Here is a 17,217-nt window from a genome sequence, read left to right on the forward strand (position 1 = left end):
CAGTAGCTAAAAGTGGGAAAACTTTGGATTATGCAACAAAGGACCCTAAAAAGCAATATAAGGAGTTTATATGTAATTCCAAAGGAGGTTATTAAAGATTAAATTTTTTTTTTTTTAAGATTTTATTTATTTATCTGAGAGAGAGCATGGGAGCACGTAAGCCAGGGGAGGGGCAGAGGGAGAGAGAGAATCTCTAGCAGATTCTGCGCTGAGCGCAGAGCCTGACACAGGGCCTGATCTCATGACTCTGAGATCATGACCTGAGCCGAAACCAAGAGTTGGACACTTAAACGACTGAGCCACCCAGGTGCCCCAGAAATTAACTTAGAACTGCTTCAGGGAGACGACTCTGGCCATTGCCAAAATGGAAGAAACAGGGCTGAAGCACTGACAATCTATGTGAATAGTAACAAGGGCTTGACCTCAGTTAGTGACAGGGAAAGGAGGGAATGGATAGGGGCAAGAGACCAAATAATTTGTGAATAATTAGGGGCAGAAGGGAGAAAATAAAATGCAAATGACTAAAGTTCCAAGCCTTGGGAATTGAGAGAATGGTGGGGCCCTCTGTAAAAATAGGAAAGTCAAGCAGAACAAGACGGTAAAAATGAGAGTAAGTTCAAGTTGGGACATGTTGCTTATGAAATGTCTACAGGAAGCTCCAGTGATGTATAACAGACAGTTATGGAAATTCCGGGCTATAGCTCAAAGTGAAGTCAAACCAAAGGTGGAGATTTGCAAGTTAGCCTCGGATGAAAGCTGAAGCCACAGGGGTGTAATCACCCAGAAAAACAATGTATGCAGAGAAATCAGGGCAAAATTTTGAGGCACCTCTATATTTAAAGGGAAGGGGCCTTAATCCTAATTACTACATCTTCTACCCAGCCTGGACCTCACAGTCATTTAACATTGCTCTAAATCATTGCACTCCCTTTAATGTGTCCATCTTTCTTATCTCCAGTGCTAAATTACCCCCAAAGTCTTTCATCTCTGATGCAATGCCTGAACTACAATGCATGGTTAAAAGAACATAATGGAAACAAGCTCTAGAAATTGTTAGTAAATAAAATGGGCCCTCACTGCTATAAAAGCCTTTTGTTCACCTGCGGTTGCTTTCTTATATTCCTTATAGCTGTTTTTAAATCTTTTCTGTTTTCTATTCCTTTAACCCCAGCATGTTTCACTCTTAGTGAATAATCCACTATTACTGAAAAGTAACAGGTAATTACCCAATATGAGCATTGTTCTCAACATCTTTCTCTGTCATTACCCTTCCTACCATTTGCTTCTGCAGAACGAAATGTTCTGCCTCCTTAACAATGCTTCAACTCCATACAGTGCTGTGATCACACTGTCTGCTTCTGAGGATCTTAAACATCTATACTCTGTTCTTTTATCAGCATCTTGCACTTGGTCTACACATAAGTTCTGTATCCTTATCCTAATAAGAATCATCCTTCTATCCTACTACCCGAACTCAGACTAAATTTGCAAAAGAACCATTAACACTTACAACCTCCACTTCTTCACCACCCACTAATTCCTTACAATCTATCTTGAACTCAACGACTATTTAAAACTGCTTACCAGGGCCACAAATGACCTCCTAGTCTTTAAATCCATCCACCTTTTTTAAGTCTTCATCCTCCTTCAAAGGTCTGCAGCATCTCAATATTTGTTAACCCCCTTCCTTCTTTCTATAAAGCCCTCCCTCACCTATTATGACAGTATGGTATTCTTTTCATTTTCCTTCCACCTCTCTATTACAAAATACTCCTACCACTTGTACCTCCTCAAGGGTTTATCTCATCCTTCTTTTGCCTCTCAACTCTCTCCCTGAACAAGTATTCACTGTGATGACTTTAAGTATCACTTGTCCATGATCAACTTTCACATTCTTGCCCTGATCATCAAACCCAAATTTCTAAGAGCCTGCTCAATCTGGCCATCTAGATGTTATCTCAAATTCAGTGTGCTTAAAATCAAACATTTTCTCTCTGCCTTCCCACTTACTGGCACACTTCTCCTAGTTACCCAGGCTCAAAATCCTACATTACCTTGTTCTCCCTCAACTATTTATTTTTTAAAAAATTCAAACGTATAGAAAAGTTGAGAAAAAAGTACAATGAACACCCACATACTCTATACGTAAATTCACTGATTAATATTTTGCCACATTTGCTTTATGTTTCTATATGTTTCCTTTTCTTTCTTTGGTTGAATCATTTCTATAAGTTGAAGACATCATGATATTTTACCCCCTTTAGGATACATCTCCCAAGGTTACAGACAATCTCCTATATAACCACAGGAGTAGTATCACAATCAAGAAATTTAATATTATACTAGTAGCTGATACACAGTCCATACTCAAATTTCACAAATTATCCCAATTATGTTCTTTATTATTGTTTTCTCTAATCCAGAATCCAATCAGAATTCACATTTTGCATTTAGAGTAACTTTTACTTTCCTGCAACTTCCAATCAAATCTCACTGGTTCCACATTTAAAATATCACCAAAATCTATTCCTTTTTGCCATCTTGCCTTCATTCCCCCTCACTTGGATTACTTCAAAATACAGTTTCAACTTACAGACTACTCTCAATTAATCTTGAGTCAACTATATTATCTAAGACTCAAATTTGCTCCTGTCCAAAAACCTTCAGTAACATTTTATTACTTACTAAATGAAGACTCAGCTCCTCGGCACTCAACCTAGCATTTAAGATCCTCTACAATTTAGCCACACAATACATTTCCAGTTTATTGTTCTATTCATCCTATGTGTGTACCTTACTTGGTCCACACTGTCCTCTACCTGGAATTTCTCACACAATTTCTACTTCTTGAAATTGTAACCATTCTAAAAGGAAATGTTCCCTTTTCTGAGCTCTTTTCTGATTACACGCTGTCTCCTGCTGCCACCATGCACTCTCTTCCCCTCTTCCTCTTCTAACTCCTGTAATATTTTATATCTATCTAAAAAGAACATATCTCATACTGACTTATTATTTAGTTATCTTATCTCTAATGCTAGACTACCAGCTCTTTACAAGCAGAGATAATCAAAGTGATGAATCACTAAATTCTACTTCTGAAACCAATATTACACTATATGTTAACTAACTAGAATTTAAATAAAAACTGAAACAAACAAAAAAAGCAGGGATGATCACTATGTACCCAAAAGTACCAACAGAGTCCTGTAATTGGATACTTGATAAATGTTGATATATTGTACCAAGAGGTAGGACTTCTAAGAAATCAAAATATATTAACAATGATTTCCAGGCCTCCTGCCTCTCTTGTTCAACTACAATCCCTGACCTCTTCCAACTTATTATGTGTGGTCTTTTATAGTTCACGTCCTAGCAGTAAGCTTAAATCATCACTTCCTATCTTATAATATGCACTATATTGCTTTTTGTCTCAAGGGTGTAGTCCTAAACTAGAAATATGAAGGAATTCTACCTATTTGATATGATCACCTTTTATTTTCTATGGTGCCACCAAATGCTAATTCTATTTTCTACTCATTTTTTCATTACTTTTCCAATAGAAATCATTAGCAAATACACAGGGAAAAAATGTAGTTCTCACTAAAATAACAAACTATAAATACACAAAAGAAATAATTTCCAAGATCCACTATTTACACTTACCTGTCCCCAGGCATACATATTATTATGAGTCTGGGAAGGGTTGACTTTTGAAAGCAGGAAACGGGCCTTAAAAGCGAAGAAGAAATAACATTATTCATCAAAAATAGATTTAGTCAATATGAGCTGAACAAACACATTATGCGATCTAAAATCAACTTTATTTAGTATGTTCTGATAAAATTAATTTTATTAAGAGGCAACTTTAAAAAAAAATAAATTTTGGAAATATATGGGCCACTACATATTACAAATAAATGCACCCTCTTCTCTCCAAATCATACATTCATTAACAACAAATTAAACTGCTGAATCCCAAACTCAGCATATAAAATTTATGTGTGCAACAAGTACAAGATTAGTGTGAAATTTACTAAACCCTTGGTCTGAAACGTCATCAGAGATCTGAAGTACCAAAAAGTACCCTATACATTCTTTTACCTTAAACAATGACTCTCAAACTTTCTTAACCTGTAGGCTATTCCATAAGACAACTTATCCAACATTTTAACCATCTCTCAACTAAGCTTTATCATCATGAAAACCAGAATAAAAGAGGAAAATAGCACTACACATGATGAGACATCAATGAGAGAACTAGGCATAAATTATTATTTCATACTGAAAAACACAGGCAGTCATATCTTCTGAAATTCAGTATCACACAAAATCTTTTTCTAATCCATGAGTAAGCAGTTTAACACAAGAGCACTGGCTCTAGAGTCAGAACACCCAGATGTGAATGCCTGCTTCTTCATTTACTGTGTTTCCTTGGCCACACGTAACCTAAGCCTCAGTCTTATTATCTGTAAAATGGAGATAACAATAGGACTGTTATGAGGATCAAATGAGACAAGGTGTTAAAGTACTAACAGCTTTGCAAATTCTCAATACATGGTACCTCTTATTATAAATATAATAAAACCCTAAAAATAACTACTATCATTTATGAATAATAGTTACTAATACTTACCATTTATTTTATAATACTGTGCTAGGCACTAGGGAAACAACAATAAATGAAGCAAGGTACCTGCCTTTAATAAGTGAAACAAACTTATGATAACCTGTAATTAAATTTATTATAGCTCTAATACAATTACAAGGGAGAAGTAAAAACTATTTTAAGAGTCTATGATAAGGGGCTCAGTCGTTAAGCGTCTGCCTTCAGCTCAGGTCATGATCCCAGAGTCATGGGATCAAGCCCCGCACTGGGCTCCCTGCTCAGCGGGAAGCCTGCTTCTCCCTCTCCCACTCCCCCTGCTTGTGTTCCCTCTCTCGCTGTGCCTCACTCTGTCAAATAAATAAATAAATAAATAGTCTTAAAAAAAAAAAAGAGTCTATGTTAAGGGGTCTTAAACCTAGCCTTCTGAAAGGTCCTGAAGGGCCATGTATATATGTACATGTACTTTATTTAATCTTCATAATTCTAAAATCCACAAGGCCTTTTGTAATATAATGCTTTCCTATTATATGACATTTTCTAGAAAACTGAAATGACAGAATGAGGAAAACAGAAAAAATTATGTTACCGCAAACTTCGTATTCCCAGACTTCTTCATTAAATAAACAGATTTAACAAAATTATACTAAAAAAGCTACACTGAAATTTTTTCCAAGTTGTTCTTCTTGCCCCACTAAAGCTGATGTGCCACCATAACATCATCCTGGCTCTGTTATTAAATCTGAGCTGGTGGCAGAAGGTGGGAGAAACTGCTAGCTTTAAGCAACTGGCCAATAATCACTGCTTTGCTCCCAATGCTAAGGCAAAAAGCAAGCATATTTTCCTTTGTGACCTTCTACCCGCATCCTTCCTCTTTTACTTGCCTTGTGAAACAGTCTTTTCAAATTAAGAGTCAGAAGGCAAATAGGAACAACTCATTACAATCAATACTAACAACAAACAAATTAACTATACTTACCTGGCTACCTCCATGTTCAGTGTCAATGTATCTTGGCATTGGAAATCTGGAGTGAAGAATCTCCTGTGCATCATCCACAGGGGCTTGTAGAAGATGGCGGAAATTTTCATATTCTGGCATGTCCTGGTATCCTGACTTGCGCCACTGTGCAATGGTCTAATTTTAAAACAATTAAAGGAATTATTACTTTTAATTTCTTGCCTATCCAAAAACTTTAAGAGGTTTTTTCAAAGGAATGAATCTTCAGAAAATAAGAAAATTATAAATCATTATTTATCAGTTTTTAAATCAAGAACACTAACTTTGAGGCGCCCGGGTGGCTCAGTCTTCAAGTGTCTGCCTTCGGCTCAGGTCATGATCCCAGAGTCCTGGGATCAAGCCCCGCATGGGGCTCCCTGCTCAGCGGGAAGCCTGCTTCTCCCTACCCCGCTCCCCCTGCTTGTGTTCCCTCTCTCATTGTGTCTCTCTCTGTCAAATAAATAAATAAAATCTTTAAAAAAAAAAGAAGAACACTAATTTTGGCATTCTTGAGTAAAGAGATGCAAAATTAGAATATTTCTTCTCCTTTAGAAGTAAAAAGAAATAGTAAACCAGAAAAATTTTTAAACACTACATTTATATTATTAGCTAAAATCTATCTACTTAAGTTTATGATAAACAAGAGGGATTTTTGTTAACAGATTTCCCAGAGACTTCAAAATTAACCACCTACTGTTATAAGGTTTTTATCAATGGAGTTATGTTCTGGCAAGATATATAAACGTAAAAACTTTAGTAATGATAGCAATAAAATTATAAAGACAGTATATACCTGTAGAAGAGCATCTGAATCAATTCTTTTATTAAGGTAAGTGGCTCCAAAAACCATGTAATTAAATCATCCAAAAATTTAAACCTGGGCTTGGTTTCTAACTTAACTGCATCAGTCAATATATACTCTATATGGCTTTATAGCTCTGTATTTAACAGAGAAACAGTCACGTGCATTTCAGACTTCTCCTTTAAGCACATTAACAAGCTAGTTTTTAAAAAATCACACACAAAAAAAGCAGCAAAATACCTCACTCTGTCATGTAACAGGCATTATCCTTAAAAATTAAAGGACATTAGTACTGGTATCAATTAAAAATAATAATCAATAAATCTTTTCAAAGGCCTAGATAATATTACCTAAAAGGATATTTTGAGTACACCTCTACAATTACAGTGCAAATCTAAAATCATTTACAATTAAAACAATTGGAAAAATAAATCTGCACAAGTTACTAGAATCCTAGACTATAAATTTGAGCGTGGGTCTGTGAAAAAAAGAATCTCTGTATCTTTCAAGGCATCCAGAACACAGTGCTTTCTTATACAGAGGAAACATTTAATTACTGGCTGAATGAATAAATGCAGGAATGAATAGAGTTCTGCTAAATACCTGATTAAAGCTTAATAGCTACTAAAATATTCTGCTCTTTTCAATCATGTACCATTCCAATTAAGTAAAGGTATAAATTTTAATTTTAATTCACTTATCCATTAAAATGAGTTTTCAGATCATGTGGAATATTTTTTAAATACTTTAAAAGCATTAAATGGAATACTTTTTAAATGATTACCATGAAGTAATGAAAGGGAGAGCCTGCCTACTTGACAAAGGCTTTTCCCTTCTCGATGTCTCCGGTAAAACCCAAAAGTATGGCATGCCTATGTATACATCAATGCTCTTACTTTCACAACATTACGCTTTGTGTAAAATCCACTTATCCAATCGTACATGGACAAATGGACAAAACAAGCACAGGCAGGTCAAGTGCAAATGAAGTCTAAAAACCAGTGGCAAGAAGAATCATATTTTATACCCATTTTATAAAAATGGAAATAAAAGTTTATCAGAGAGGAAACAGTAGTCATATGGTAAAGAAGGGACGGCTTCCATGAATAAAAACACCCTGTTGCACACACGTGCATAGCATTAAATGCAACGGAATCTTACCTCACCATGATAAATCAAAATCTGGAAGAACGTGTCCATGAGAAGGATGCGATCCGCAAGAATGCTGCTGCTATCAAGAAGAACCGGCTAACAGAAGAAAACAATGAGAAAGGAGGAGATGGAAAAGAAATTCCTTGAAGTTACAAAACAGATCTTTCCAGGATATCTTTAAGATTTTAAATTTGTATCTTATAACTTAAAAACATCTTGCTATCATGAATTCTTGCAGTACATTTTAATTTTCTGAGAACTCATATAAACGGAGGTAACAACTGAAAAACAGAGTAGAGCCAAGAGGAAATCAGGGTTAACGCCTAAGCCTGATGATGGACCCGTGAGTGAGAGGGGAAAGGCTTGGGAAAGAGCAAATTTGGAGATGGAAAAATAGTTCTGAGTAGGAAAGGTAAGGGAGTGGCCAGAACTAATGACATAAATTTGGATATCACATGCATGAAGATGGTAATTAAAGCTATGTGATTGGGCGCCTGGTGGCTCAGTTGGTTAAGCGGCTGCCTTCGGCTCGGGTCATGATCCTGGAGTCCCGGGATCGAGTCCCGCATCGGGCTCCCTGCTCGGCAGGGAGTCTGCTTCTCCCTCTGACCCTCCCCCCTCTCATGTGCGCTCTCTCTCTCTCATTCTCTCTGTCTCAAATAAATAAATAAATAAAATCTTAAAAAATAAATAAATAAATAAATAAAGCTATGTGATTATACTGCATCACAGTACATATCTATACCACAGGGAGGGAAGATAGAGCAAAAGCCAGAGACTGGGCCCTGGAGCATGCCAACACTTCAAAGATCTGAAAAGAAGTCAGCAAAAGGAAACTGAGAAGGAACAGGCAGTGATTAGGAGGAAAACCAGTAGGTTTTGCAGGTGTCAGAGAAGTTTAAACAAAAGGTTTTCGAGGAGAGTCCTCATTAGGTAAATAAATGCTGTCGAGAGTTCTGGCAAGACGTAGGACATTGGTAGCCTGGTAAGAGTTGTTTCAGTGTAATGGTAAGGACAAGAATCTGAATAATGGAGGTTGAGAAGAGAATGTGAGGTGAGATCATCATAGAGACAATAGGTAATTTTCTGAGTTTAGCTGCAACTGAGACCAGAGAAATGAATAGCAATTAGAGAAAATGTGAAGTCAAGGGTGGTTTTGTCTGCTGGTTTTTAACATGAATGTGACTCAGGTTTCTATGTTAATGAGAATGATCCAGAGGAAGAGCAAGTGATGATGGAGGAAAGAGAGTAACTCCAACAGCAGAGCCTTAAGTAAATGAAGCTAATGGGATTCGTGGATTAAATGGAAAGGTTGGAATTTAACAGAAGCAGACAGTAGGGATTGTGGGATTCCAAATTTCTTCTAAACACTAATCTACATTCTCCAGATATCTACAATTTACATGTATTACTCTGAAATGAGAAAAAAAAATCTCTAAAGCTTTCTTTCCCAATTCAAAGAACTATAAAACCAAATACATAGCTAGACCATCACATTAACAATATATATTTTCTAGAAAAGTAGACACTATGACAAATTAAAAACAGTTATAGTAACAAAATGTTTTATATACTATTTTTTACAAACAATGAATAAAGGCATCACCAGAGATCATTAATCAGGAGATATTATAAATATTCTCTTTATGCTGACCATTCTTAAATATTACTTTCAAATACAGTCATTACATACTTGTAAGTGGTAAAACAGACAATTTTAACTACAAAACAGAAAAACCTTATTTAACAATTGGTTAAAGTAAGTGGGGCAGTTTGCTAAGAAATCTAAATGGATGACTTTATGACCACCTTTCTAAATATACATCTTTATAATTAACTGTATCTTAGGTTCAAAAAAAGCTACAGGAGAATAAGATGATATTTAAGCAAGAGGTTTTCTTTAGACAGAATGTCCTAATTATCAGACTCTGGAATAAGCTACAGGTTCTAGAATCATCATTACTTCTGGACACTGTTAAAGACAAAAGGATAATCATAAGCCCTAGAGGATTTGATCAACCAAATAACTGCACAAATTGATCTTAAAAGTCTCTCCCACCTCAGTTTTTATACTTTTTTAAATGATTTCCTAGTGCAACCTAGCATATAGTAAGCACTCAAACATTTTTAAGTGAATATATGGGTAACATAACTTCTTGCACTAAATTCCTGTATTTAGTAACTATATTCCAAGAAAAACTTAGTTGTTTTCACTTTTTAATGACACACATCACAGTAACAAAACCAATTTTTGTTTTCTGCCTCTCTTACCTCTGGGGGTCCACTAAAAGAGTACGCATACAGAATAGGCTGAATCATGATTAGGGACTGGGTCAAATCTTGACGCATAAAATGGTGACGATAATATGAACTCTCATCAGGACTATTGTTAAAAACTTGTAAGAAAGGAGATCTTCTTAAATGAAACATAAACTACAAGAAAAAAAATATGAGATAGCTTTTACTGATTTTACTTCAACAGGAGTTTACTATTACAAAAGCATTTAATTAGAACTATTAAGACAAAAACAAGTTATAAGGACCTTCTAAATTGTAGTCACGATCTTTATCAGTTACTTGAAAATATAATTTAACAACAATAAAAAAAATTAAAAGAGATGACTCAAAAGGAAAACAAGAATAGGGAAAAAAAAAGTCCTTGCTCAGATCTAAGTTATTCAGAGGCTGATGCTACATGGTGCATTATCAGCATTCTTTGTTTTTATTCCTCATCTCTCTGGCCACATCTTTGAACTTTTTTACTACTATTCCTTACCACCACCAAAAGACTCCAAGAGAACATAAAAATAGACTAACAGATTTTCTACTTTTTCAGAGCTCCCAAAAGTTGCACTGGGAAGGATCTGCATTGACTTAAAAAAAAAAGGACTTACATACACCTACTTGTTTCTTAATATTTAAGTTCTTCCTCATCCCTAAGAAACATTCTTTAGACCGGTTCATTACTTCTTTCTCCTTTCACTTTCCTTCCACCCACTCCTCATATGAAAGAGATCAAAAAGGGGAAGAGTCTGGCCTGAATAAAGGACAGCTACATTGTGCTTTGATAACAATCAAAGGGTCTCAGATACAATCAAAAAAATCAGCTCTCCAAAGAACTCTCATTTGTCTTTCAGTTACTTCTCTCCATTGCCCTCCACCCTCAGGGCTCAAGTGCCTACATGATGCTCCTGCCTGGGACTCATTCCACAGGTCTCTCCCAGCACATGCTGCTCAGTGACACTCTCATTCCTTCTCTGTTCTCAGTGATCAGAATTCACTAAGAGGCTCTCTCATCCCTTACCACTTCAGCCATTCCTGTTTACTCACACCAATGTGTAACTGGTAAATTTGGGGGTAGATTTTCCAGAAATAAAAACCTTCCCTAAATTTAGTCTATGTTACCTTTTAGAAGAGCATCAGGCTTTGGAAGCCCAAAGAAAAAAATTATTTCTGGGTCCTCTGTGATTTCCAATAGAGGGGAAAAGATGAGAGGCCCAGATCTCTCGGGAGATCTATCAACTATCAAAAGCCTAAAAAGAAGGCTTGGAGTTGGGAGAGAAGAGAAAGAAAGGAAAGTGTTCGGCATTCAGTCAAATACTGAGGGCTAATGCCCACATTCTCTTTCCTATTAGTTTCTGCTAATATGAGGCCTGAGAAAGGGTTTTGCCTGCCTTAAGACAAAGAGACTCTGCCCTTTCCTAAGTTCTCCAAAACTGCAACCAGAGGTTTAGGGACATCTCCCTGTATAAACATGAAGTTTCTACACTACAGATCAATAAAAAATAAGAGTAGTTCTCAAAACAAAGTTGAAGCTTTGAGCAAGGTGTTCATGGGCAAAAATTTGAATTTCCACATCTCAGTATAATCATCCTTCCAGGCTAAGCTAAAATTGCCACCTCTTCTATAAAGATGTATCACACCATTCACTTGGAATGATTCCTTTAAGTTTCGTTTAAATTTTGTATATCTCACATAGCATTTCTCCCTTTCTGTTCTGTGTTATATATATTTCAGATCTCACCCTTCAGACAGAAAGCTCCTTGAAAGTGAGATCTGTGTCAGTCATCTTTATTCTCCTAAAGTTCCCTGCATAAAGACCTCAGCTGAATAAATGTTCTGTTACTCATCATATAAACAACCTAGATTTTTAAAATATCTATCAAAATGAGACAGGTAGATTCTACAACCCAAGTGAAAAAAGTTCTGTAAGATAAATCAAATTAGCTTCTTTTCTATTTATCTGGTATATCCCCATAAATTTGTTCTCAGGTAAAACAGTACCATGCTGTAAGACTAGTTGACTGGTCAAGTTACTTCCTTTCGGTACTACTATAATTAGATCCCTTATATCAGATGGAAAGCAAATCTACCTCACACCTAATTCTACTCCAGAGTAGGGTTCCAGTGTAAATTTATTTCACCACAAACGACTGTTTTGAAGGCCATCATAAAAATATTATAATACACTTTTCAATGACTATTCAAGCACAATATTAATTTCTTAGCTATCCCAAAACTTAAAACATTACCAAAAGAATAACCCAATACAACAGGTCCTATATTCTTACACAACAGAAAAAGTGAGACCCAGTGCTACTGTCAACAGTAAGAAAAGAACATGGACTTTTTAATCTACTCACCTGTGGATAAAGGGAGAAAGTTTCTGAAAATCTGAAGGAACTTGGATCATCTTTGTGATACTCTCCAAATTTCTGACACTAAATAAAATAAAATGTTAGTAATATATTGCCTGGCATACAGCTAAACCTCTTGCCTATACATATTCTATTTTTTTAAAGTTATTACTCTTGGGGTACCTGGGTGGCTCAGTTAGTTAAGCGTCTGCCTTCGGCTGAGGAAATGATCCCAAGGTCCTGGGACTGAGCCCCTAGTCAGGCTCTCTGCTCAGCTGGGAGTCTATTTCTCTCTCTCCTTCTGCCTCTCCCCCTGCTAGTGCTCTTTCTCTCTCTCTCGCAAATAAACTAAAAATCCTAAAAAAAACAAAAAAAAGCTATTACTTTTTAGAAGGCAGATATTTGATATGGGATAAAATTGGAATTTACTTACAGACTTACCAAGAGAAGGATTATACCCAAAAAAAAATATTTGAATTTGAGAAGCAAACAATACATTGCTCCGGCGCAACAACTCATCTTCAATGTTTGGATTTCTTTAAACCAAGCATATCTGATAAAGAATTCTTAGATAATGGCCAAAAGAGCTCAATATGTGCCCCTTAAGACTCTGCCGAAAAAGGACAACAGCTTACTGACAGGAAGATGCAACTATCAAAATACCATAGGGGTTATAAAAGCAAGTTAATGATATAAAAGTCTACAATAGAAACAATGCCAAAAAAGAAAGAAGAGCCGAGGAAAAGAAAATCTGAGACAAACAGGTAAACTGGTAAACAAAGAAGAAACACAAAGGCAGAAATAAGAAGGAAATAAAGTAAATGGAGGCACATACACTGGCAAGCGAGAAGTAAGCCCTCCATGATGATGTGACAAAAGGCAACTAAATAACTGAGATAATCCATATGAGAAAGTGCTCAGCAAAATGACTAACACTAAGCCCTCAACAAACATTAGCTTCCTCTCCTTGTTCTTGCGTAGTCTCTGATCTGAAAATTTTTTTATAGTACTAATGTAACTGGTCCATATCCTGGCAATGTTCAGCACAGTTCTCACATATGATCAAGGGCACAAATAACAAGTAAAAACTAGCAAAGATTCACTGCTATAATTAGTGTAGTTGCTTTTGCTTCCTGGAATGTTCAACTATATGATTTATTTATGCAACTATGTATAGAGCACATAGAAAGGCATAATTGGTTTGATCACATTTTTGGCTTCGAGGAAAAATCATTTCAGCCGAAGGCAGACACTTAAAGACTGAGCCACCCAGGCGCCCCAACATTATTGACTTTTATGCTTGGGTAACCAGGGATGTCCAAAAGGCTAATTTTTAGAGTGGGACATATTTGATACTTATGTCCAAAATTTTTACTTGTATTATGAACATTTATTTTCATATCACTAAATAATCATTTCATTTTTAATGGCTGAAGAGCTTTCCACTATATTAAAATATATACCATAACAATCTTATCCAATCCTTCATTATTAGCATTTATATTTATCTTGTTATATTTCTAGAATAAATTCTTAGAGGTAGGATTTCTAGGTAAAAGGCAGTTTTTAAGCTTCTGATATATGTCATCAACTGCCTTCTATATATAAGGTTATACAGATACTTATAAAAGTTGTACAGTTCATACTCCAAACCTACAAGCTATGAAGCTGTCCATTTCCCTGAATACTAACCAACTTTTAAGTATTGTGTTTTTCTAATTCTTATTAGTTTGACAGATAAAAATTGTTATCTTGTTCTATTTTCTAACTTTGATTATAAATAAGATTGATAATTTTTTCGTATGTTTACTGGTCATTTGCATTCCTTCTTTTGCTAATTCCTCGTTCCTGATCTTTACTCATTTTTTACCCAAATCTTACTGATTTGTAAGAGGATATATATATGAAAATTTCCACATTCTGTTATACGTATAAGAATATGTCGTAGATATAAGTCATACATACAAGTTGGCATTAAATTTTGATAACAGTATTTTTACCACACAGATTTTATTTTTCTAAGATTTTATTTATTTGAGAGGACAGAGGGAGAGGGCACAAGCTGGGAAGAAGGGCAGAGGGAGAAGGAGAAACAGACTCCCCGCTGAACAGGGAGCCCAACACAGGGCTCCATCCCAGGACCCTGGGATCATGACCTGAGCCAAAGGCAGACGCTTAACTGACAGAGCCACCCAGGCACCCTTACCACACAGATTTTTAATTTCATTTTAATATAATAAAACCTTTTATTTTTTTTTAAGATTTATTTATTTATTTTAGAGAGAGAGAGCAGGGGCAGAGGAAGAGGGAAAGAATCTGAAGCAGACTCCCTGCTGATCTGGGAGCCCAACGTGGGGCTGGATCCCACAACCCTGAGATCATGATCTGAGCCAAAATCAAGAGTTGGATACTTAACTAACTGAGACACCCAGGTGCTCCTGTAATAAGATTTTTTAATATTTTTATTTAATGGTTCCTGCTTTTTATTTTGTGTTAAAAATCCTTCTGCATCAGGGGCACCTGGGTGGCTCAGTCAGTTAAGCATCAGCTCAGGTCATGATCTCAGGGTTGTGAGATCGAGCCCTGCATCAGGCCCCACACTGGGTGTGGAGCCTGCTTAAGATTCTCTCTCTCCCTCTGTCCCTCCCGCCTTCCCTCCTAAAAAAAAAAAAAAACCTTCTGCATCCAGAAGTTAAATGTGTATTAACCTAATTTTTCGATAAATATAGCCAAACTTTATCATAGATAACAATATAAAATTTGCAAAGCTTCTTAAAAACAAACATACATTTCTAATCTTTGAGTTACCTTTTTTTCCAAAGATTTTATTTATTTGTCAGACAGAGAGGGACAGCGCACAAGCAGGGGGAGCAGAGGCAGAGGGAGAAGCAGGCTCCCCGCTGAGCAAGGAGCCCGATGTGGGACTCCATCCCAGGACCCTGGGATCATGACCTGAGCCAACTGAGCCACCCAGGCATCTCACTTTGAGTTACTTCTTAAAAATTTTTTTGGACACTTATCAAGTGCCCTGCATTAATTACTGGAATCATGAGGAATAGTCCTTATTTACAACCTAACCAAAACACTAATACAGATGGAAAAAAAAAACCAGATTGAAGAATAAAGAAGGTATATCAAAGATCCATGGTTTGAGTTATTTAGAAGGAAAAGATCGGGCAGATAAGGCAACAATAATTTTCTTGAGGAAAATAACAACACTTAACAAGAAATATAGTCCTGTCTTTAATTCAGTAACTATTTACACATAAAGGCAGACACATAAAAGGCCCTAATGGTCAAAGCCTAACTTCTATAAGAAAATGGTAATGACAAACGTGGTCATCTTTAAAAACAGCACAACAGGGGCTCCTGGATGGCTCAGTCAGTTAAGCTTCCAATTCTTGATTTTGGCTCAGGTCATGATCTCAGGGTTGTGAGATTAAGCCCCCTATCAGGGTCTGTGCTGGATGTGGAGCCTGCTGAAGATTCTCCCTCTGCTCCTCCACCCCCGCTCTCTCTTCAAAAAAACACAAAAAAACAAAAAACAGCACAACTAACGTGCGTGGTCCCACTGGTATAACAAGAAAAAAGCTGGCTGGGGTAGGATTTGCTAGGAAAGTCCCAAGGGTCTCCTGGGCCAAGTCTAATCAGATGAACTGTTTATCCACTGTAGCTAGCAGCACAGCTAAAGGGAAAATACAATTTGTGGTTAGTGGGTAAACCAATGGTCAAAGAGGAAAAAAAAAAATCAAGTATCAAGTTTAAGTTGTAAAACGGTATCATTCAACAGAAAAGGTCAGGAGTCAAAAAAGTAAGGAACAAATCCATGAAGGTGGGCACAAGATGGACCCAAACAAGAGGTTTGGATGTAGGTGACAAATCAAATGTTGATACCAGTATCTTAAGTGATTATGACCACGGGGAACAAGCGCTTACATTAAAAATGTCAGAAGCAAATGTGGTACAGTACCAATCTGGCCATACAGTGCCCATTATCTACAAAACATTTTTTAAAAAGATGTTTGGGTTTTTTAAAAGATTTCTTTATTTATCTTAGAGAGAGACAGAGACAGAGCATGAGCGGGAGAGGCAGAGGGACAGGGAAAGAGAATTTTTTATTTTTTTAAAGATTTTATTTATTTATTTGACAGAGAGAGACACAGCGAGAGAGGAAACACAAGCAGGGGGAGTGGGAGAGGGAGAAGCAGGCTTCCCGCGGAGCAGGGAGCCCGATGCAGGGCTTGATCCCAGGATCCTGGGATCATGACCTGAGCCGAAGGCAGACGCTTAACGACTGAGCCACCCAGGCGCCCGGGAAAGAGAATTTCAAGCAGACTCCACACCGAGCAGGGAGCCCAATGCGGGGCTCAATCTCACGATCCTGAGATCACAATCTGAGCCAAAACCAAGAGTTGGCCACCTAGGTGCCCCAAAAGATATTTATTTTTAACGAAAATTAGTCTGAGGCATCAAGAAAAAAGAAAACAATTATATTCACTATGCCAAATTGAAGAAGTTTCTTAGTATAATTTCCTAGATTTTTCTTCATCAGGAAAAAACTTAGAAAAGTAAAGCACCGAAAAGGTATTATTAACCCCTTCTCTGTGTTGTTATCACTGTTATAGCTGAAACTTCAGCAGTACAGAATCAATACAAAAAATGAATCTTAGAACAGCCTCTGTAACAAAGCCTCATTGGTTGTCACCTTGAGTTCACTTCCACTGTATGCCAATTTGATTCAATCAGTTAAAAGAATGTAAAGATACATTCTCACCACTTTTACCATAAATCAGGGTCTCTTAGTCACTATAGGGTCTATGAGACTGTGTTTTTTTTTTTGTTTTTTGAACTTTGCACACCACATGATGCCAGCCACAGTGATAGACGGTTTCCAAGTTACCTGTTAGCAATTTCTCTTAGCCACCTTTCAGTCCCATGTGTCAGTATGCAGTAGGACTATGCTCATTTGGAGAACTCCATTCTCAGTTTTTGACATATGATAAGGGAGGCCACCAGAACCGGTGAA

At 36.7% G+C, this 17,217-nt stretch overlaps 1 protein-coding gene across 1 annotated transcript in view; it reads right to left on the bottom strand.

The window, feature by feature from the left end:
- Positions 1-17,217, bottom strand: part of SEC23A (SEC23 homolog A, COPII coat complex component) — a 59,280-nt gene that overhangs the window by 6,469 nt on the left and 35,594 nt on the right. Inside the window, exons 15-19 of the mRNA XM_045900741.3 lie at positions 12,198-12,275; positions 9,826-9,987; positions 7,564-7,650; positions 5,583-5,738; positions 3,664-3,729 (exon numbers count right to left, since the gene is read on the bottom strand). Of these exons, the coding sequence (XP_045756697.1) occupies positions 3,664-3,729; positions 5,583-5,738; positions 7,564-7,650; positions 9,826-9,987; positions 12,198-12,275 (549 nt within the window). The remainder of the gene's footprint in view (positions 1-3,663; positions 3,730-5,582; positions 5,739-7,563; positions 7,651-9,825; positions 9,988-12,197; positions 12,276-17,217) is intronic.

This window comes from Mirounga angustirostris, unplaced genomic scaffold (genome assembly GCF_029215605.1).
Source record: "Mirounga angustirostris isolate CCGP_5_RB_7025 unplaced genomic scaffold, mMirAng1.0.hap1 SCAF_9, whole genome shotgun sequence".
Lineage (NCBI taxonomy): Eukaryota > Metazoa > Chordata > Mammalia > Carnivora > Phocidae > Mirounga > Mirounga angustirostris.